The sequence below is a fragment of the Hemiscyllium ocellatum genome, chromosome 7, assembly GCF_020745735.1.
Source record: "Hemiscyllium ocellatum isolate sHemOce1 chromosome 7, sHemOce1.pat.X.cur, whole genome shotgun sequence".
Taxonomy (NCBI): Eukaryota; Metazoa; Chordata; class Chondrichthyes; order Orectolobiformes; family Hemiscylliidae; genus Hemiscyllium; species Hemiscyllium ocellatum.
The window spans coordinates 7956166-7978848 of record NC_083407.1 but is presented as its reverse complement, the minus strand read 5'-3'; the positions used below and the strand labels follow the sequence as shown (position 1 = coordinate 7978848).

The following is a 22683-nucleotide window of genomic DNA, read 5'->3' as shown; positions in this document are numbered from 1 at the left end:
CTCTAGTCCTGGACTCCCACACCCCAGGGAAAAGACTTTGTCTATTTACCCTATCTATGCCCCTCATAGTTTTGTAAACCTCAATACGGTCACCCCTCAGCTTCCGATGCTCCAGGGAAAACAGCCCCAGCATGTACAGCCTCTCCCTGTAGCTCAAATCCTCCAACCCTGGCAACATCCTTGTAAATCTTTTATGAACTCTTTCAAGTTTCACAACATCTTTCCGAAAGGAAGGAGACCAGAATTGCATGCAATATTGCAACAATGGCCTAACCAATGTCCTGTACAGCCGCAACATGACCTCCCAACTCCTGTACTCAATGCTCTGACCAATCAAGGAAAACATACCAAACGCCTTCTTCACTATCCTATCTACCTGCGACTCCACTTTCAAGGAGCTATGAACCTGCACTCCAAGGTCTCTTTGTTCAGCAACACTCCCCAGGACCTTACCATTAAGTGTATAAGTCCTGTTAAGATTTGCTTTCCCAAAATGCAGCACCTCGCATTTATATGCATTAAACTGCATCTGCCACTTCTCAGCCCATTAGCCCATCTGGTCAAGATCCTGTTGTAATCTGAGGTAACCCTCTTCGCTGTCCACTACACCTCCAATTTTGGTGTCATCTGCAAACTAACTAACTGTATCTCTTATGCCACATCCAAATCATTTATGTAAATGACAAAAAGTAGAGGGCCCAGTACCGATCCTTGTGGTACTCCACTGGTCACAGGCCTCCAGTCTGAAAAACAACCCTCCACCACCACCCTCTGTCTTCTACCTTGAGCCAGTTCTGCATCCAAATGGCTAGTTCTCCCTGTATTCCATGAGATCTAACCTTGTGAACCAGTCTCCTATGGGGAACCTTGTTGAACGCCTTACTGAAGTCCATATAGATCACATCTACTGCTCTGCCCTCATCAATCTTCTTTCTTACTTCACCAAAAAAACCCAATCAAGTTTGTGAGACATGATTTCCCACGCACAAAGCCATGTTGACTATCCCGAATCAGTCCTTGCCTTTCCAAATACATGTACATCCTGTCCCTCAGGATTCCCTCCATCAACTTGCCCACCGCTGAGGTCAGGCTCACTGGTCTATAGTTCCCTGACTTGTCATCACCCTTCTTAAAGTGGCACCACATTAGCCAACCTCCAATCTTCCGGCACCTCACCTGTGACTATCGATGATACAAATATCTCAGCAAGAGGCCCAGCAATCACTTCTCTAGCTTCCCACAGAGTTCTCAGGTACACCTGAGCAGGTGCTGGGGATTTATCCACCTTTAACCGTTTCAAGACATCCAGCACTTCCTCCTCTGTAATCTGGACATTTTGCAAGATGTCACCATCTATTTCCCTACAGTCTATATCTTCCGTATCCTTTTCCACAGTAAATACTGATGCAAAATATTCATTTAGTATCTCCCCCATTTTCTACGGCTCCACACAAAGGCCGCCTTGCTGATCTTTGAGGGGCCCTATTCTCTCCCTAGTTACCCTTTTGTCCTTCATATACATGTGAACCACAAGGTGGATTTGGACGATATATAGACCAGTGCAGTGTCCCATGCAGTTGCTTGTCTTTGTGTTTAAGTGTATGAGGCCATGAAAAGATCAGCCATGATCGTATCGAATGGTGAAGCAGGCTCGATGGGCCGAATGGCCTACTCCTGCTCCTCGGTTCTGATGTTCTTCTGAGTGAACCCTGGAATAAGCCAAGCCAACGTACCCAGAGTACGATGGGGGTCCAGACTGGCATTGTTTACAAAGTGCTTGGGTCTTGATGTTGGATGAGGGCACGATCGGGGGTCAATTTTGCCCCTAATTCCCAGCCCCGTCCCCAATATGTCCACCTCTGTCCCATCTCTGTGGCGGGTTTGTGAAAATGGCCGAATTTTACTTGTCACCTTTTCCCAGCCTCGAGGAGATGGCTGGGAGCCCCGACGTTGTTGAACTTTTGCAGTCCGTGTGGTGAGGGTGCTGTTCGGCCGTGGGGAGGTGGGGAGAGGGGTGGGAGGGATGGTGGGGGTGATCTTCTAAGGCTTTGATCCCAGAGATGATGAAAGGAACACTGATACCGTTCGAGAGAGGGGTGAGAGGTTGAGAGGGAATCAGAGAGGGAGGGAACCTGCTCATTGGGCTGTCCCGGTTCTCCCATGAGGCCTCACAATAAAGGCCTAGTCTGGACAGCTTGGTGTCACATCAAGTACGGTTTGACTAACAATCACTAACGATCCTCGCACAGAGAGAGAGAGAAAGACAGAGAGGAAGAGGGCAAAGGGATGGAGGAGAAATGGGGGCAGGGATCATAGACAACGGTGAGGGTGCATGCTGATTGTTACAATGCAGGAACGTCAGGAGATCCTGGCCCTCTTAGGAATAAAGATGTCGATAGATTTGAGGATTGTCTCAGTTCTCCACAAGGATTGGCTCTGTAGCCAAGATGAATTGAGTAATTAATCAATCTCATTAATCTTTAAAAGGGAGTGCATTACTTTTGGCACAGGATAATCCCTGCAGAACACGCAGTGCTGACTCTGAAGAAATGAGTTCTGGTGAGGGATGTCCTTCAGACAGGAATCGGTTTAATCCTGAAGATTGACCACGGGGTCAGGAGAAGATTCAAATTCACCAATCCTTTCCACTGTCCCGTTCCATCAGAGCACGCCTGTCCCTGAACTCCATTTATTCATGTCCAGGGTTTTCTGTCATCCCGAGGCCCCCTCCCAGAACAATCAAACTCAACTGGGAACCTTCCAACATGCCCCCAATCTCAACGGTGAAGGCAGGGAAGGAGAGGCTTCCAGATGTCAACTCGCCTCCCCCTGACAGTGCAGCACTTCCTTAGTACTGACCCTCTGACAGTGTGGCACTCCCTCAGCACTGACCGTCTGACAGTGTGGCAGTCCCTCAGTACTGACCCTGTGAACAGTGCGGCTCTCCCTCAGTACTGATCCTCTGACAGTGTGGCAGTCCCTCAGCACTGACCCCCTGACAGTGCGGCACTCCCTCAGCACTGACCCTCTGACAGTGTGGCACTCCCTCAGCACTGACCCCCTGACAGTGCGGCACTCCCTCAGCACTGACCCCCTGACAGTGCGGCACTCCCTCAGTACTGACCCTCTGACAGTGTGGCACTCCCTCAGCACTGACCCCCTGACAGTGTGGCAGTCCCTCAGCACTGACCCCCTGACAGTGCGGCACTCCCTCAGCACTGACCCCCTGACAGTGCGGCACTCCCTCAGCACTGACCCTCTGACAGTGCGGCACTCCCTCAGCACTGACCCTCCGAGAGTGTGGCACTCCCTCAGCACTGACCCTCTGACAGTGCGGCACTCCCTCAGCACTGACCCTCTGACAGTGCGGCACTCCCTCAGCACTGACCCTCTGACAGTGCGGCACTCCCTCAGCACTGACCCTCCGAGAGTGTGGCACTCCCTCAGCACTGACCCTCTGACAGTGCGGCACTCCCTCAGCACTGACCCTCTGACAGTGCGGCACTCCCTCAGCACTGACCGTCTGACAGTGTGGCACTCCCTCAGGGAGGTAAAAACAATGACTGCAGATGCTGGAAACCAGATTCTGGATTAGTGCTGGAAGCAGCATCCAAGGAGCAGCAAAATTGACATTTCAGGCAAAAGCCCTTCATCAGGAATAAAGGCAGAGAGCCTGAAGCGTGGAGAGATAAGCTCGAGAGGGTGGGGGTAGGGAGAAAGTAGCATAGAGTACAATGGGTGAGTGGGGGAGGGGATGAAGGTAATAGGTCAGGGAGGAGAGGGGAGAGTGGATAGGTGGAAAAGGAGCTAGGCAGGTCGGACAAGTCCGGACAGGTCATGGGGACAGTGCTGAGCTGGAAGTTTGGAACCAGGGTGAGGTGGGGGAAGGGGAAATGAGGAAACTGTTGAAGTCCACATTGATGCCCTGGGGTTGAAGTATTCCGAGGCGGAAGATGAGGCGTTCTTCCTCCAGGCGTCTGGTGGTGAGGGAGCGGCGGTGAAGGAGGCCCAGGACCTCCATGTCCTCGGCAGAGTGGGAGGGGGAGTTGAAATGTTGGGCCACGGGGCGGTGTGGTTGATTGGTGGGGGTGTCCCAGAGATGTTCCCTAAAGCATTCTGCTAGGAGGCGCCCAGTCTCCCCAATGAAGAGGAGACTGCATCGGGGGCAACGGGTACAATAAATGATATTGGTGGATGTGCAGGTAAAACTTTGATGGATGTGGAAGGCTCCTTTAGGGCCTTGGATAGAGGTGAGGGAGGAGGTGTGGACACAGGTTTTACAGTTCCTGCGGTGGCAGGGGAAGGTGCCAGGACGGGAGGGTGGGTTGTAGGAAGGCATGCACCTGACCAGGTAGTCACGGAGGGAACGGTCTTTGCGGAAGTTGGAAAGGGGTGGGGAGGGAAATATATCCCTGGTGGTGGGACCCGTTTGGAGGTGGCGGAAAAGTCGGCAGATGATTTGGTTTATGGGAAGGTTTGTAGGGTGGACGGTGAGCACCAGGGGCTTCTGTCCTTGTTACAGTTGGAGGGGTGGGGTCTGAGGACGGAGGTGCGGGATGTGGACGAGATGCGTTGGAGGGCATCCTTAACCACGTGGGAAGATTGAACCTCTGACAGTGTGGCACTCCCTCAGCACTGAACCTCTGACAGTGTGGCGCTCCCTCAGTACTGACCTTCCGACAGTGTGGCGCTCCCTCAGTACTGACCCTCTGACAGTGTGGCACTCCCTCAGCACTGACCCTCTGACACTGTGGCACTCCCTCAGCACTGACCCTCTGACAGTGCGGCACTCCCTCAGTACTGACCCTCTGACAGTGCGGCACTGCTTCAGTACTGACCCTCTGACAGTGCGGCACTCCCTCAGTACTGACTCTCTGACAGTGCGGCACTCCCTCAGTACTGACCCTGTGACAGTACGGCACTCCCTCAGCACTGACCATCTGACAGTGCGGCACTCCTTCAGTACTGACCCTCTGACAGTGCGGCACTACCTCAGTACTGATCCTCTGACAGTGCGGCACTCCCTCAGTACTGACCCTCTGACAGTGCGGCACTGCTTCAGTACTGACCCTCTGACAGTGCGGCACTGCCTCAGTACTGACCCTCTGACAGTGCGGCACTCCCTCAGTACTGACCCTCTGACAATGCAGCACTCCCTCAGCACTGACCCTCTGACAGTGGAGCACTCCGTCATATGTGGCATGGTTTACATCTATAATTGAGTGAGTTACAGACTGGAATCTAATCGAGGGGTTCAGAGTGGTTTATATGTGGAATAACAGATACCTGGGAGTGAGTTACAGACTGGAATCTATTTGAATAGCTTTAGATGGTTTATATATCGAATAACAGAAGTGTTTATCACTGTTGTCATGTCGAAAACACAACAGCTGATTTATGTGCACCAGGCTCCCACGATCCGCAATGTGACAATGAGTGAATCATCTAATGTTAGTGATGTTGGAGGAAGGAGGGAGGGCTTAAATACTGATGTTCAGGAATGCCTGTGTGTCTCACTGGGCACTAGGACCCAGGAACTGGAGTCAGTGCCACTCAGAGGAACATATTTATAGTGGGCTGGTCGGAGCTGTCGAGTTGTCAGATCCACCGCAGGCAGGGAGGTGAGCAGGGCGAGAGCGAGAGGGATAAGAACACAAAGAAGTGAAGAAGATTTGAGACAGACGTCATGGCCTTCAGTACCACCAGCACCAGCTCCTACAGGAGAACTTTCGGGGGCAGTGTCTTGGGCTCTCCCCATCTCTCCAGGGCTTCCTACACCAGTGGGAGGCTGGGCGGAGGGGCATCTAACCTCTCCTCCAGCGTTCACATTTCCAAGTCCACCATGCTGCCCTCTTACTCCAGCTATCGGGTCAAGGCGCCATCCCGGGGCTACGAGGTGGTGGACTTCAGCCTGGCCGATGCCCTGAACCAGGAGTTTGTCCAGACGCGCACCAACGAGAAGGCCGAGATGCAGCACCTGAACGACCGCTTCGCCAGCTACATCGAGAAGGTGCGCTTCCTGGAGCAGCAGAACAAGGTGCTGGTGGCCGAGGTGAACAGGCTGAAGGGCCAGGAACCAGGCAGGATCAACGATCTCTACGAGCAGGAGATGAGGGAGCTCCGGCGCCAGATCGACGCACTGACCAACGAGAAGGTCCGAGTGGAGGTGGAGAGGGATAACCTGGCTGACGACCTGCAGAAGCTCAAACAGAGGTAGGACCGTGAAGTTACGGGGCAGGTAGGACGTGGACCCAGTCCAGAGGTAGGGACACTCCCACCACACTGCGAGAACACCCCACCCCACCCCATCCCCCTTGAGTAGCTGCGCCGAGCTTTATTCATAGCCAGGCACCTCACCTTTTGTCCTAAATCCATTTTCCAGCCACATCGAGTGCCAATCACCCCTTCCCCGTACCCCATGTGACAACACAGTGGCAGGCACTCCAAGTTTGAAGATTGTTAGCTTCACACCAGAAAGGGGAGTGTCCTGTCCAGGCTGGCACTGTCAGAGCTGTGCTATCAGAGGCTGTTGTTATTCCACCCAGGCTACCCTCTCAAATAGACACAGAAATGAGCATGGATGGGCATGACTTTGAAGAGAGCTCTCTCTCTCTCTCTCCATTGTCCAGGGCAATGTTTACCCTTCAGTCAGAAGCACAAAAACAGACCATTTGGTTATTGTCTCACCGTCATTTTGCAATTTGTGGGATCTTGCTGTGCACAAATTGCCTGCTGTCTTTCCTACTTTAGAGCAGTGGCTACACTTTGGGGGCTGTGTACTAACTTGGGACGTCCTCATCTTGAGAGTCATTTGAGAACTTTCACTGGTGAGATGAGAAGGTGTGAGCAACATTAATTCCCCATCCCTAATTGCCCTCCAACAGATTACCACTACCTTCTCAAGGGTAATTAAGGATAGGAAATAAATACTGAGCGAGCCAGCAGTGTCCACAACCTGTAAAATGGGGGGTGGGGGGGTTGAGGGGAGCTGTCGTCTTGTATTGCTGTAGTCCTGGGAGTGTGGGTAGACTCACAATGCCATCAGGGAGGGAACCCCAGGGAATTCAGCGACACTGAAGGAACGGCGATATATTTCCAAGTCAGGATGGTGAGTGGCTTGGAGGGGAACTTGCAGGGGGTGGGGTTCCCATGGATCTGCTGTCCTTGTCCTTCAAGAGGGTAGAGGTCATGGGTGTGGAAAGTGCTGTCTGAGGAGCCTTGATGCATCGCTGCTGAGTCTCTGATCGATGGTAGACACTGCTGTTACTGTGCACTGGATTGGAGTTCCGTTAAAATACAGGGGTTTCTGGAATTGTGCTGACCCCTGTATACTGAGGCTTTGATGAGCCACAGTGTCTTTAGACGATCGATCGATGAGGTTTTATGATATTTCTTCCCAACGAACCCTGAGCTGCTGTGGTATGATTGTGTCAGGTCACGAGCTGAAACTACACCTGAAAATGCATCATTAATCTCTCCAGGAGCACCCACCGATTCCGTCAGGGAATGGGAATCAGTCACTCAGACCGGGGTTTGACATGCATGGCATGATCCACATGGTGGGAGGGAAACACGTCCATATTTATTGGAAAATGTCTGGCCCTTGATGTGGAGAATGGACATAACTGAAGCCTCAGATCCCAGTGAGCTGCTCTGGGATAGCGTGAGAGTCCAGTGTGTGAGGACTATGTACCGTTAGGAACAGGAACTCTGATTCTGAGTGTGGAGGGTGGGGGGGGAATGGGAAAGTGGGAATTAATTTCTTTGGGCTGGGAAAGGATGGGAAAGCACAGGGATCACCGAATGGCAAGAGAAAGAGATTGGGTGAAATAGAGCGAGAGACTGGAATAATGAGTGAGAAACTGAGCTAAAAGGCAAGAGAGAGAGAGACTGGTCTAGTCAGAGAGAGAGGGAGAGACTGGGTTATTGAGAGAGAGAGAGAGAGAGAGAGACTGGGCTAGTGAGAGAGAGAGACACTGGGCTAGTGAGGGAGAGAGGGAGAGATTGGGCTAGTGAGAGAGAGGGAGAGCCTGGGCTAGTGAGAGAGAGAGAGACTGGGTTATTGAGAGAGAGAGGGAGAGAGAGAGAGAGAGACTGGGCTAGTGAGAGAGAGAGAGACTGGGCTAGTGAGAGAGAGAGGGAGAGATTGGGCTAGTGAGAGAGAGGGAGAGCCTGGGCTAGTGATAGAGAGAGGGAGAGACTGGGCTAGTGAGAGAGAGAGAGAGAGACTGGGCTAGTGAGAGAGAGAGTGGGAGAGATTGGGCTAGTGAGAGAGAGGGAGAGACTGGGCTAGTGAGAGAGAGAGAGAGGGAGAGATTGGGCTAGTGATAGAGAGAGAGAGGGAGAGACTGGGCTAGTGAGAGAGAGAGAGAGGGAGAGACTGGGCTAATGAGAGAGAGAGAGAGGGAAAGACTGGGCTAGTGAGAAAGAGAGAGAGGGAGAGACTGGGCTAATGAGAGAGAGAGGGGAGAGACTGGGCTAGTGAGAGAAAGACAGAGGGAGAGACTGGGCTAATGAGAGAGAGAGAGAGGGAAAGACTGGGCTAGTGAGAGTTAGAAAGAGAGGGGGAGACTGGACTAGAGTGAGAGAGAGAGGGAGAGACTGGGCTAGTGAGAGAGAGAGAGGGAGAGAGAGAGAGAGAGAGAGAGACAGGGCGAGTAAGAGACAGAGAGAGAGACTGGGCTAGAGTGAGAGAGAGAGAGAGAAAGACTGGGCTAGTAAGAGAGAGGGAGAGACTGGACTAATGTGAGAGAGAAAGAGAGAGATTGGGCTATTGAGAGGGAGAGAGAGGGAAACAGTGGGCTAGTGAGAGAGAGACTGAGAGTGAGCCAGTGAGTGTGAGTGTGTGTGTGTGAGAGAGAGAGACTGAGAGTGAACCAGTGAGTATGTGTGTGTGAGAGAGAGAGACTGAGAGTGAGCCAGTGAATGTGAGTGTGTGAGAGAGACTGAGTGAGCCTGTGAGTGTGTGTATGTGTGTGTGTGAGAGAGACTGAGAGTGAGCCTGTGTGTGTGTGTATGTGTGTGAGAGAGAGAGAGACTGAGAGTGAGCCTGTGAGTGTGAGTGTGAGAGAGACTGAGAGTGAGCCTGTGAGTGTGAGTGTGTGTGTGCATATGAGTGAGAGAGACTGAGCATAAGCCAGTGAGTGTGAGTGTGTGTGAGAGAGAGAGACTGAGAGTGAGCCAGTGAGTGTGAGTGTGTGTGAGAGAGACTGAGTGAGCCAGTGAGTGTGTATGAGTGTGAGTGTGTGAGAGACTGAGAGTGAGCCTGTGAGTGTGAGTGTGTGTGAGAGACTGAGTGAGCCTGAGTGTGAGTCTGTGTGTGAGAGAGAGAGACTGAGAGTGAGCCAGTGAGTGTGAGTGTGTATGAGAGACTGAGTGAGCCAGTGAGTGTGTATGAGTGTGAGTGTGTGAGAGACTGAGAGTGAGCCAGTGAGTGTGTATGTGTGTGTGAGAGAGAGCGAGACTGAGAGTGAGCCAGTGAGTGTGAGTGTGTGAGAGACTGAGAGTGAGCCAGTGAGTGTGAGTGTGTGTGATTGGAGATTGCGATCAGATCCAATTTCTGACTGCAGCCCCTTTTCGCCACTGACCATTAGTTAAAAATTACCAGAGTAAATGTGAAAGATGTTGCTGTCACTGTAACCGAGTCAAACACTTGGCAGTAAGTCGCACTCTGTAATTTAATCAGCCTTTGATGTAGCAACTGGTTAATTAACTTTCAGCTCGTTCCCACTGGGCACCGTGTGGCAGGTCTGACCTTGGCTGTGTGAACGTTAGACACAATGGGGTCTCTCCGAAACACTGGGAAGGACCTGAAATGGGCTCTACCGTGGAAGGCGAGAGAGGTCTTGGGGTTCAGTGGTAGGATCCCTACCTCTGAGTCTGGAGGCCTGGGTACAAGCCCACCAGCCCAGAGGTGTGTAATAACATCTCTGAGCAAGTTGGTCAGGAGAATCTCTGCTGTGGGATTCACAGGTTTTACTCCAAGCGGCGACTGAGCTGAACTCCTTCCAATCCAACTCTCGACGGAATCCCTGAAGTTAAAGGGGGAGAAAGTGAGGACTGCAGATCAGAGAGCGAAAGTGTGGGGCTGGAAAAGCACAGTCGGTCAGGCAGCATCTGAGGAGCAGGAGGGCCAGCGTTTTGGGCAGGAGCTCTTCATCAGGAAGGTGGGGGATGGCCCAAGGGGGCTGAGAGATAAATAGGAGGGGGGTGCGGCTGGGGGGGGAAGGTAACTGGGAATGTGATAGGTCGGTGAAGGTGAGGATAAAGGTGGATAAAGGATAAATCTCCAATCAAACACACTCCCTAACTCACTCTCAGTCTCTCACACACACACAAACTTCCTAACTCACTCTCTCTCTCACACACACACACACTCCCTAACTCACTCTCTCTCTCTCACACACACACACTCCCTAACTCACTCTCAGTCTCTCTCACACGCACACACACACACACACACACACACACCCTCCCTAACTCACTCTCAGTCTCTCTCTCTCGCACACACACACTCACTGGCTCCGACAGATAGGACTGATCCTCTGAATTTAATCCGCTCCATTGTGAGCCAGACCCCCAGTTGCCTGCACCCTTGAGCTCTCGAATTTCCTTTTTTAACCTCTCTGCCTCTTCATTTCTCTCTCTCGACCTCAATTATCCCTCTCGCTCTCTCTCTTTCTCTCTCTTTTCTTCCCTTTCTTGTCCTTCAATGTGTTCCTATAAACCTCGCTCTGTAACTATCAATTTGTCTGAAGGTCTTCTCCTGTAGCTTGGTATTAAATTTTGTCTGACAATCAATCGCTGCTTAAAAAAACACCTCGAGATATTTTACTGCCTCTGGAAGCTAGCGAAATGCATAATGTTGTCATGATCCTGTAAAAAGTTCTTCCTGGAGATTGCTCCCTAAGGGCATTGTGGGTCCACCTACAGCAAGAAGGCAGCTCACCCCCACCTTCGCAAGGGGCAACTAGGGACGGGTGATAAATACTGGGCCCAGCCAAGTCCCAAAGGAGAGTTTAAAAACCAATATCTTGTGATTCTGAAACAGCCACGGCGATACAATTCCCAGAGTTGGACTGGAACTCCTACCCCATGTATCCAGGGATCCTGGCTCACTGTTGGGATTGTCTCATCTCCCCGAGATCCTCACTCTGTCCCCGCACCACCCCCACCCCCCCCCACTTCCCAAAGGCAGGACGGTGACAGCTGTGGGAGCGTCATTGCGTTAATAATCTGGAGGCTAAGCTCCAGGGTCACGGATTCGAATCCCACTGTGGCAGCTGGATCACTCTGAGACAAACTCACCAAACCAGGAATATGGAGCTGGCTTCAATAACGGTGACCATGGCAACCATCAGCGATTGTTGTGAAAAGCCCCATCTGGGTCTTTATTGTCCCTGAGGGAAGGAAATCTCCCATCCCAACCCGGTCTGGCCTACACGTGACTCCAGACCCACTGGTCAAGCTGCCTCTGAAATAGCCTCCTAGATGGGAAAACCAGTAGCAGTTGAGATTGACTCATGCTGGTCTGACTCACCCCTATACCTTGGGGCGGTTTGTTTATAGTTTCACTGATGCGCTGAGGGTGTGGTGACTCACCTGTGGCTTCCAAAACTGGAATGGGAGCATTGCCTCCAGTGGAGACGCTGGCAGGGCTGTGGGGGAAGAGAGGGACTTTACTCAGTGCTGTCCCTATGCTGGGAGTGTCCAAGGAACAGGAAATTCGACGTTTCGGGCCAGAGCCCTTCATCAGGATTTCCTGTTCCTTGGATGCTGCCTGACCTGCTGTGCTTTAACCAGCAACACATTTTCAGCTCTGATCTCCAGCATCTGCAGACCTCACTTTTTACCCTATCCTGCGAGTGTTTGATGGGGAGAGTGTAGAGGGAGTTTTACTCTGTAACTAACCCCGTGCTGTCCCTGTCCTGGGAGTGTTTGATGGGGACAGTGTAGAGGGAGCTTTACTCTGTAACTAACCCCGTGCTGTCCCTGTCCTGGGAGTGTTTGATGGGGACAGTGTAGAGGGAGCTTTACTCTGTATTTAACCCTGTGCTGTCCCTGTCTGGGAGTGTTTGATGGGGACAGTGCAGAGAGATGCTGCCTGGCCTGCTGTGCTTTGACCAGCAACACATTTTCAACAGTGTAGAGAGAGCTTTACTCTGTATCTAACCCCGTGCTGTCCCTGTCCCTGGGACAGTTTGATGGGGAGAGTGTAGAGGGAGCTTTACTCTGTATCTAACCCCGTGCTGTCCCTGTCCCTGGGACAGTTTGATGGGGAGAGTGTAGAGGGAGCTTTACTCTGTATCTAACCCCGTGCTGTCCCTGTCCTGGGACAGTTTGATGGGGAGAGTGTAGAGGGAGCTTTACTCTGTATCTAACCCCGTGCTGTCCCTGTCCTGGGACAGTTTGTTGGGGACTGTAGTGAACGAACTTTACTTTCAGTTTAACCGAGTAGAGAGAGCTTTACTGCTGGTGACAGTCCGTGTATCAGATGTGACTCCTGTAACTGTATCTGAGCGAGATAAAGCACTATTCTGAGCTGGCAGCTCAGCGATGAAAGGGAAAGTATTTTGCCTGATATCTGTCCACAAACAGATCTTCCTCCCCCCTCTGCAGCACTTGTCCTTGGGAGAAAATGTGTGATTATTTTAAGTCAGGTCATTTAAAGCTTTCTATACCATGTTGCTGACCATAAATGGAGAAATGGATGGAGTAAAGGAGGGGGGAGGGAGGGAAATGAGTGTTAAATGATTGCGTCAAGTAACTTGCAAACAATCCAACAGGGTGACTGACTAAGAAACAAAGCTGGAAGGGGAACAGATCTGGAGTTTATATTTCAGTTAATTTGTAGGATACCTAAATGTGAAAGTAGGCCATTTGGCCCATTGATTCCATACTATCCATCCAAGGGGCTTCACTCCCTATCTTTGTAACCCTCCACTCCCCACAGCCAACCCATACATCCCTGAACACTGTGGGCAGTTTAGCATGGCCATCTCTGCACTGTGGGAGGAACCCAGAGCACCCAAAAGAAACCCACCCAGACACGGGGAGAACGTGCAAACTCCACACAGACAGTCGCCCGAGGCTGGAATCGAACACAGTTCCCTGGTGCTGTGAGGCAGCAGTGCCAACCACTGACCAACCTTGGAAACCTTCAGCAGATGCGTGACTGTAGTGTAATAATATTTCCCTTCCCTCTTGAGATCATTGTCCAGTATCAGTCTGGGGTCATCCAGAGATTGGAGGTCAGGGGCACAGGGGGTGGAATGACAATTTTGCCAATATTTAGTCAACACCGCAATTGTGTTGGATGTATCTCAGCGAGAGGTGGAACCAGAAAACTGTGTGTTTGAGTCACACTTTAGAGACCTGAAAGGGGTAATGCTGAGGAAGTGCTGTCCTGGCAGCGAGATATTAAACCAAGGCCCCTTGTCCCTCTGCTGTAAGTTTCCCATTGACACCATTTTGGGGGAGAATCGAGGATTTCACTCTAGACCAGAACAGTACGGTCCCCCGATCAACACCAACAAATACAAACAGCTCCACACTGTGGGATCTTGATGTGTGAAAAATGGTTGCTGCGTTCCCTCCATTGAGGAACTTGAAGAGAGTGGGAGCACACACAGGGTAGGAGCTCATTAACTGTAATGTGGTTCCGGGGATATCCTCCTCACTCTATGCAGGATGCTATGGAAATGCAAGTTGTATCACAGGAAGTTGATACACTTTCTCCTCCCCCCCTCCCCCGACACTTGAGGTGGGAGTAGGGCCGCTCGTGGTGGTCTCAATAGTAATTCCCAATGTTGCGTCAGCCCCTAACCCACCTTCACCCCATTGGGGAGGGTCTGGAGGTGAGCGTGATGGGTGGGTGGGTTACAAAGACCAGAGGATTCCGCCATCTTGCTTTGGGGATTGGGAGTGGGAGGCTGGGTGGGTGCAGGAGTTGGGGGCAGTGGGTGCAGGGGTTGGCGGGGGATATGTATAATTCGACTGTTTGTCCAAAAAAAATCAGGCAGGAATTCCCAACTGGATCAGGGTGAGTGTGGGTCGACCAGGCTTCCTTCACTTGAATGGTAGAACAGGCTTGAAGGGCCAAAGGGCCTACTGGTAGCTTCTCTGTTTCTTGTGAGATGAGTTGAGGCTGAGGTTGCTTTCTCTGGTGCTCAGATGTTTGGAAGAGTCGGGTCTGGTCCCGGTCTGGGAGTGACCGCACCGACAGTATATCACGCTGATGACTCCATGACCCAGAATGGCCCAGGAAGTGGTTCCTGGAGAGCAGCTCTGTAAAACAATATCAGGTCTGTCTGCATTACTGCCTCATCTACTTCCTTAGCAACAGATACAATTACAACAGCTTACAGTTCTGGAGAAACGAGAGCTGGGTTGGGCCTTGCGACCCCAGAAGCCTCCTCTATCACCCATTCAGATCATCGCCAACCTCTCCACCTCCACCCCTCACTTTTCCCATCCTCTCCATTCCTCCTTTTCCCACCCCCTCCATCGCCTCCCCTTTTCCCACCTTGTCTCATTCCCTTCGGTTCTCTCAGGTAACAAAAACCTCTCGACCACACAATTCCAAACGGACAGGCTGGGACAATGTGAATGGTTGAATTTTGACTCTGGGTCAGATTAAGAGACATTAGGACAGGTGAGCTAAAACTGGGTCAAAGCAGTCAGAGTCCTTGAGATGGACAGCACAGAAACAGACCCTTCGGTCAAACTCATCCATACCGACCAGATATCCCAACCCAATCTAGTCCCACCTGCCAGCACCCGGCCCATATCCCTCTAAACCCTTCCTATTCATATACCCATCCAGGTGCCTCTTAAATGTTGTAATTGTACCAGCCTCCACCACATCCTCTGATAGCTCATTCCATACACGCACCACCCTCTGTGTGAAAACATTGCCCCTTAGGTCTCTTTTATATCTTTCCCCTCTCATCTAAACCTATGCCCTCTAGTTCAGGATTCCCCGACCCCAGGGAAAGACTTTGTCTATCCTATCCATGCCCCTCATGATTTTGTAAACCTCTATAAGGTCACCCCTCAGCCTCCGACACTCCAGGGAAAACAGCCCCAGCCTGTTCAGCCTCTCCCTGTAGCTCAAACCCTCCAACCCTGGCAACATCCTTGTAAATCTTTTGTGATCCCTTTCAAGTTTCACAACATCCTTCCGATAGGAACGAGACCAGAATTGCACACAATATTCCAACAGTGGCCTAATCAATGTCCTGTGGAGGTGTAAGAACGATAGAGATGGGAAGAGGTGGGAGCACCGAGTCCCAGAGATCAGTCACCAACCAGCGAGAGACTCAGCAGCCAATGGTGGAGTTATTAACATCAGGAATGGACACAGGGCCAGATAGGGAGGAGATCTCAGTTCAATTCTTCTGTCACCTCTGCTCCCTGGCCCCCTGTTTCCACATTTTCTTTAAAGTGATGCACTAATGAGGCATGGGCAATCAGAGAAAGTGATTCTCACCCAGTGAGTAGTTAGGGTCTGGAATGCTCGACTTGGAGTGTGGGGGAGGTAGCTTCCATGAGGGAGGTCAAAGAGGGTCTGTTTCACGCTCTCTCTGGGAGGGTCGTGAGTCTCCGGAACTCCTTGTTCCAGAGAGGAGGGGGGGGCGGAGTCCTTGTGCATATTTAACAATGTGCAAGAGTATGACAAAAAGGCAGGAGATAGGCACTCAATAATGAAGCAGTGTCGGAATGATGGGCCAAATGGCCTCCTCCAGTATCGGAATGATTCTGTGATTCTGAATCCTAGCCTCTGATCTCACACATCCTAACTCACAAGCAGTCCTCGACACCCTTCAACTCTTGTGTTCACTGATTACACTGGGGCCTAGTCCCTGTTACACAGCCGTAGTCCTGGACAGTGGGAATCGATTACCAGTGAGCTTATGCATTACAATCACAGCTGCTGGGTTGCATATAGACTGTCAGATTGTCCTGCCACATGTCTGAAGGTGACTGAGTTGAGTCAGAAGCAGACAGGAGCCATCGGTTTATTATTAGCATCGCCGAGTACAAAAATAAACAAGTTGTTTCGAAACATTTACAAGTGCCTGCTGATGGGATTATTGTTAAACCTGGATGCCAAACCTCAGGCAGGATGTCCAGATCTCGGTGAGGGAACAGAGGAGATGATTGGGAGGTACGAAAATGGAGAGGGAGGTCAGTAGATGTGGAGCTGGGAAAGTCCTGGTATGGTAGGAAGATCGTATGGGGAAAGGCTGAGACACTTGGGGCTGTTTTCATTGGAGAAAAGAAGGTTTAGGGGTGACTTGATAGAGGGGTACAAGCTGATTAGGGGTTTAGAAAGGGTTGACCATGAGAACCTTTTTCCACGTATGGAGTCAGCTATTACAAGGGGTCATAGCTTTAAATTAAGGGGGGTTGGTATAGGACAGATGTTAGGGGTAGATTCTTTACTCAGCGAGTCGTGAGTTCATGGAATGCCCTGCCAGTAGCAGTGGTGGACTCTCCCTCTTTATGGTCATTTAAACGGGCATTGGATAGGCATATGGAGGTTATTGGGCTAGTGTAGGTTAGGTGGGCTTCGGTCGGCGCAACATCGAGGGCTGAAGGGCCTGTACTGCGCTGTATTTTTCTATGTTCTATGTTCTACAGCAGGTCAGACAGCAGCCGAGGAGCAGGAGGGTCAGAACCAAAGGCTCTGTCCCGAAACGTTGACTTTCCTGCCACACGGATGCTGCCTGACCTGCTGTGCTTTTCCAGCGCCACATCCACTGACTCTGGCTTCCAGCATCTGCGGTGCTCACTGTCTCCAGAATGCTAAAATGGGAACCGTGCTGAGGGAGCTCAGGTGTGCAGAGTGTTTCAGAGTAAAGGGGCGACCATTTACAATTTATTTAAGGAGGAATATCTTCTCCCAGAGGATTGGGAGTCTCTGACACAGAGCTCTGTGGGGGCAGAGTCCTTGTGTGTATATTTAAGGCTGAGATCGATAGATTCTCAGTCAATCGGGGAATCGAGGGTTACAGGGAAAGGGCAGGAATGTCAGGTCAGACATGATCCGATCGAAGGATGGAGCAGGCCGGAAGAGCTGAATGGCCTACTCCTATTTCTTACGGATGGGGAAGGTGACGCTGTTTTTCATGGAGCAGGGAAGGTGAAGGGGAGATTAAGCAAAGGGGTTTTGATGGATGGAGGAAGTGGATTCCATGAGGGAAGAAGATGAACAGAAATTGGAACGCGCTGCTGAGAAAGGGCGGTGGAAGCATATTCAACAGGAAAGTTCCAAAGGGATTTGGATAAATAGATGAAGGAGAAGATTTTGCAGAAACCGTGTTTGGGAATGAGCAGGGGAGTGGGACTCTCTTACACACAATGATTGTGTAAAACCGATGCCTCTTACTCCCCTCCTGCTTTGCTCAGTTCCCCTTCCGTTTAGGAGCCAGGGTTGACTGTGGGATCAAAATCTCACCTCGGGATTAGACACACGCAGAATTCAGCGGCCTGTCTGTCATAGGGTCAGAGATGTACAGCATGGAAACAGACCCTTCGGTCCAGCCCGCCCATACCGACCAGATATAGTTCCCTGACTGCAGATATGAGGAAAAGCAGGGAAATTTTCCTCATGTCCGAACAATATTTATCCCATTATCACTTCACTGCACCATGTGACAGCTCATTCACTGTTTGCAGGAACTTTTCAATGTCTTTTTTATTCATTTGTGGGCATCGTTGGCTGGGCCCAGTATTTATTGCCTGTCCCTAGTTGCCCCTTGAGAAGGTGGGGGTGAGCTGCCTTCTTGAACCGCTGCAGTCCATGTGCTGTGGGTAGACCCACAATGTCCCTGAGGGAGGGAATTCCGGGATTCTGACCCAGCGACAGTGAAGGAACGGCGATATATTTCCAAGTCAGGATGGTGACTGGCTTGGGGGTGAGGGGGGGTGGTGGGGGTGGGGGGGTTGGGGGTGGGGGTGGGGTCTTGCTGGGGTTGGTGTTCCCATGTTCCCATGTATCTGCTGCCCCTGTCCTTCAGGGTGGAAGTGGCCGTGGGTTTGGAAGGTGCTGTCTGAGTATCCTTTTGCAGTGTGTCTTGTAGATAGCGCACACTGATGCCACTGAGCATTAATGGTGGAGGGAGGGGGTGTTTGTGGATGTGGCTGCTTTGTCCTGGATGGTGTTGAGCTTCTTGAGTGTTGTTGGAGCTGTACCCATCCATGAAAGTGGGGAGTATTCCATCACACTCCTGACTTGTGTCTTGTAGATGGGTAGCAGGGATAATCCAGGTAATTATAGACCGGTCAGCCTGGTGTCAGAGGTAGGGAAGCTGCTGGAGACGATACTAAAGGATAATATCTATTCCCATTTGGAAGAAAATGGGCCTCTTAGTGATAAGCAACATGGTTTTGTGCAGGGAAGGTCGTGTCTTACCAACTTAATAGAAATCTTTGAGGAAATGACAAAGTTGATTGATGAGGGAAGGGCTGTAGATGTCATATACATGGATATCAGTAAGGCATTTGATAAGGTTCCCCATGGTAGGCTGATGGAGAAAGTGAAGTCACATGGGGTCCAGGGTGTACTAGCTAGGTGGATAGTGAACTGGCTGGGCAACAGGAGACAGAGAGTAGTCGTGGAAGGGAGTTTCTCAAAATGGAGACCTGTGACAGTGATGTCCCCCAGGGATCTGTGTTGGGGACACTGTTGTTGGTGATATACATAAATAAATCTGGAGGAAGGTGTAGGTGGTCTGATTAGCAATTTTGCAGATGACACTAAAATTGATGGAGTAGCAGATAGTGAAAGGGACTGTCAGAGAATGTAGCAGCATATGGATAGTCTGGAGAGATGGACAGAGAAATGGCAGATGAGTTCACTCCAGGCAAATGCGAGGTGATCATTTTGGAATTCAAGAGCAAACTATACAGTAAATGGAAAAGCCATGAGGGGGAACCTGATTGAGGTCTACAAAATCATGAGAGGTATAGACATGGTGGATAGCAAGAAGCTTTTTCCCAGAGTGGGGGACTCAGTTACGAGGGATCATTAGTTCAAGGAGAGAGAGGAAAAGTTTAAGGGAAATATGTGTGTAAAGTTCTTTATGCAGAGGGTAGTAGGTGCCTGGAACACGTTGCCAGCGGAGATGGTAGAGGTGGGCATGATGGCGTCATTGAAGATGCAGGCTGAAAATGTGTTGCTGGAAAAGCGCAGCAGGTCAGGCAGCATCCAAGGAACGGGAGATTTGACGTTTTGGGCATAAGCCCTTCTTCAAGACAGATACATGAATGGGCAGGGAGCAGAGGGACACAGATCCTTGGAAAATAGGAACCAGGTTTAGATTGAGGATCTGGATCGGCGCAGGCTTGGAGGGCCTGTTCCTGTGCTGTAATGTTCTTTGCTCTTTGAATTATTATCTCTCGCAGTATTAAGTTGAACACAGAGGCTCTCACAGATAGTAAGAGGAATATCCGACTAATTTGGTTCAGAGATTTTAATGAAAGGATGAGAAGGACCCAGGGAAAGCTCCCCTTCCCTTTGTTTACAAACGTGCCACAGGAGCTTTTAAAACTGGAGAAAGCATCTGACCCTTATGGCAGGGGGTGAGGGAGTGGGGGAGGGAAATCTCTGACTGACCAGCACTCCTTCAGTACTGCTCAGGAATGATTCAGTTCGACGTATCCCAGTCTCGGGAATCAGATTAGAACCCATCATTTACGACTGAGATAGGAGAGAATGCTGCCCATTGATCCAGGGCTGACTAGCTGAGGTGACTGGAAAAATGGAGGGTTCCACCAACTGGGCCTATAGTTAGAAAGACGACTCTGTGCCAGAGACCTCAAGCAGCTGGGGCGAGAGCAAATTTAATGCGAGAACAGCTGAGAACAAACGTAAAAATAGCAGCAACGTCAAGGGCATGCAGGACTTAAAATAACAAATTCCAATTGCAAGAGGAGGTTAGCAAATGGATACTCACCAAAAATAACTGCACATGGCCGCCTCGAGGGTCAGGGGTTGGGTAGGACCTCCAGCAAAGAGTAGGATGGGGCCTAGTAGGGTGACCCTGTAAAAGGATAAAGTGAGGCCTAGGATAATAAGGAAGAATGAGGCCCAGGACAAAGGCAGATGACTAGAGGAGGTTAAGGTAGAGGGCGAGGCCTGGGTCAAGCAGGTCAAGTGAGGCCTGGCATAAAGGAAGGAAAAACTGAAACAAAGGCATAAGTTGAGGCCTGAAAATGTGTTGCTGGTTAAAGCACAGCAGGTCAGGCAGCATCCAAGGAACAGGAAATTCGACGATGAAGGGCTCTGGCCCGAAATGTCGAATTTCCTGTTCCTTGGATGCTGCCTGACCTGCTGTGCTTTAACCAGCAACACATTTTCAACTCTGATCTCCAGCATCTGCAGACCTCACTTTTTACTCATAAGTTGAGGCCGTCTGTTAAGGTAAGGCCTAATGCAAAGGATAGGGTGAGACCCAGTATGGAAAGGCCTGTAGTACATGAGGGATCGAGTGACCCCAAGGGTAAGGGGTATGCTGAGGCCTAGAGGCCACTTGGCAGTGGAGTGAGGCCTGGGATAAGGGGCAGGATTTGAGGCCTGGGAGGTTGAGGCCTAGGGCAAGGGAGATGGTGATGCTATGGACAATCAAGAGGTATAGTGGGGGCAAGGGATAGGGTTGAGTTTTGGATGGTGAGGCCAGTGGGAGAAGAAAATGAGACTTATAGAGTGATGCCCAAGGGATAGGTCAAGGATCAGGAAAAAAATAGAGTGAGATTTAAGACAAGCAGATAAGCTAGATCTCGAACAAGATGAAAAAGGAGCAATTCTTTGCGAAGTAACTCCAAGAGGTCAGTTCCCGTCACCAAGTCACCCTTAATTTACACGGGGAGACTGATCCTTTTTCCTCAGGGCCAGCCCTCAGAGTGAGCAGAACCTCTGACCCTCCTGTTTATATCTGTCAGCCAGGGCTCCCTAATTGGACCAGGTTAATAGCCCCAATCAGGGAACTCACATTCTATGACAATAGACAATAGGTGCAGGAGTAGGCCATTCTGCCCTTTGAGCCAGCACCACCATTCATTATGATCATGGCTGATCATCCTCAATCATTATCCTGTTCCTGCCTTATCCCCATAACCCTTGATTCCACTATCCTTAAGAGCTCTATCCAACCCTTTCTTGAAAGTATCCAGAGACTGGGCCTCCACTGCCCTCTGGGGCAGAGCATTCCACACACCCACCACTCTCTGGGTGAAAAGGCTTCTCCTCAACTCTGTTCTAAAAGGACTACCCCTTATTTTTAAACTGCCCACTTGGCTGACCTCATTACAATCACTGCACTTGGTCAGATTATCGTGCTCAGGACAGTGTGGGGGACTTGGTTGAGTTGGCCACTCACCCAGATTAACATCAAAGACAGAAGGGAAGCCATTCGAAAGAAACAATGTGTAAAGTCAATATATGATTGAGATGGAGATCACTGAAGCGTTACCCTTTCCTCACAGGTTACAAGATGAGATCCAACTGAAGGAGGAAGCTGAAAACAATCTTGCTGCTTTCCGACATGTAAGTCCAGTATTCTGATCACAGAAAAATCCCAGAAGGACGTTAAAAAAAAGGAATTTTTTTTAGAACTTACTTCCAACTCTTCAGCTCACTGATTGTGAAATAGTTTCAGCAATGGGGAGAAAAGAGATTTGGACTGTCACAGAATCACCCAATCAGGTGCTGAAGGGACTGCTCTTTTTCTGATTGGCTGCTGGTGACAGTGGGGGGGGAAAGGAAGCACCAATGGCAGGGAATATTGGGACATGGTGGGTGGCCATTCCAGGGACCTTGTGGTACTATTGACCCAGGCCACGTTCTGGAATCTGTGAAGTTTGAATTCAAAGTGAAAAGAAATCTGGGGCCAAGAGGTCAATAATGGTCATGATACCATTGTTGTAAAAGCCCATCTGGTTCACACCTTTAGGTTACATTCCCTACAGTGTGGAAACAGGCCCTTCAGCCCAACAAGTCCACACTGACCCTCCGAAGAGTAACTCACCCAGACCCATTTCCCTACATTTCCCTCTCACTAATTCAGCTAACACTACGGGCAATTTAGCATGGCCAATCCACCCTGACCTGCACACCTTTGGACTGTGGGAGGAAACCGGAGCACCCGGAGGAAACCCGCGCAAACGCGGGGAGAATGTGCAAACTCCACACGGACAGTCGTGTGAGACTGGAATCGGATCCAGGTTTCTGGCCTGGTAAGGCAACAATATTAACCACTGAGTGACCGTGCAGCCCTTTGTGGTATCGTCTGAGGAACAGTCACATCATCTGAGGAACAGCAGTTCCCAGCTAAAAGCTCTCATTCCAATCCCAAACGGGTGGCAAATAAATTCAGTTCATTAATCTGGAATTTTTGTTTACGAGGAAGAAGTTGTTATAGTCCTGCGGGCTAAAGGGATTAAAAAGTACCGGGAGAAAGCAGGAACAGGGAACGGAGTTGGATGTTCGGACATGATCATACCGATAAAAGTTCACAAATATTTTGTTAGGCCACATTTCAAATATTGTGTTTTGGGAAGGATGTAGAGGCTTTAGAGAGGGTGCAGAAGAGGTTTACCAGGATGGCTGCCTGGATTGGAGGGTATAAGCTACAAGTAGAGGGTGGACAAACATGGATTGTCTTCACTAGAGCTTGGAAA

At 50.4% G+C, this 22683-nt stretch overlaps 1 protein-coding gene across 1 annotated transcript in view; it reads left to right on the top strand.

Moving 5' to 3' along the window:
* Window positions 1–5585: 5585 nt before the first annotated feature.
* Window positions 5586–22683, top strand: part of LOC132817712 (desmin-like) — a 39536-nt gene continuing 22438 nt past the window's right edge. The window contains exons 1-2 of the mRNA XM_060828242.1: window positions 5586–6213; window positions 21490–21550. Coding sequence (XP_060684225.1) covers window positions 5687–6213; window positions 21490–21550 — 588 coding nt within the window. The 5' untranslated portion in view covers window positions 5586–5686. The remainder of the gene's footprint in view (window positions 6214–21489; window positions 21551–22683) is intronic.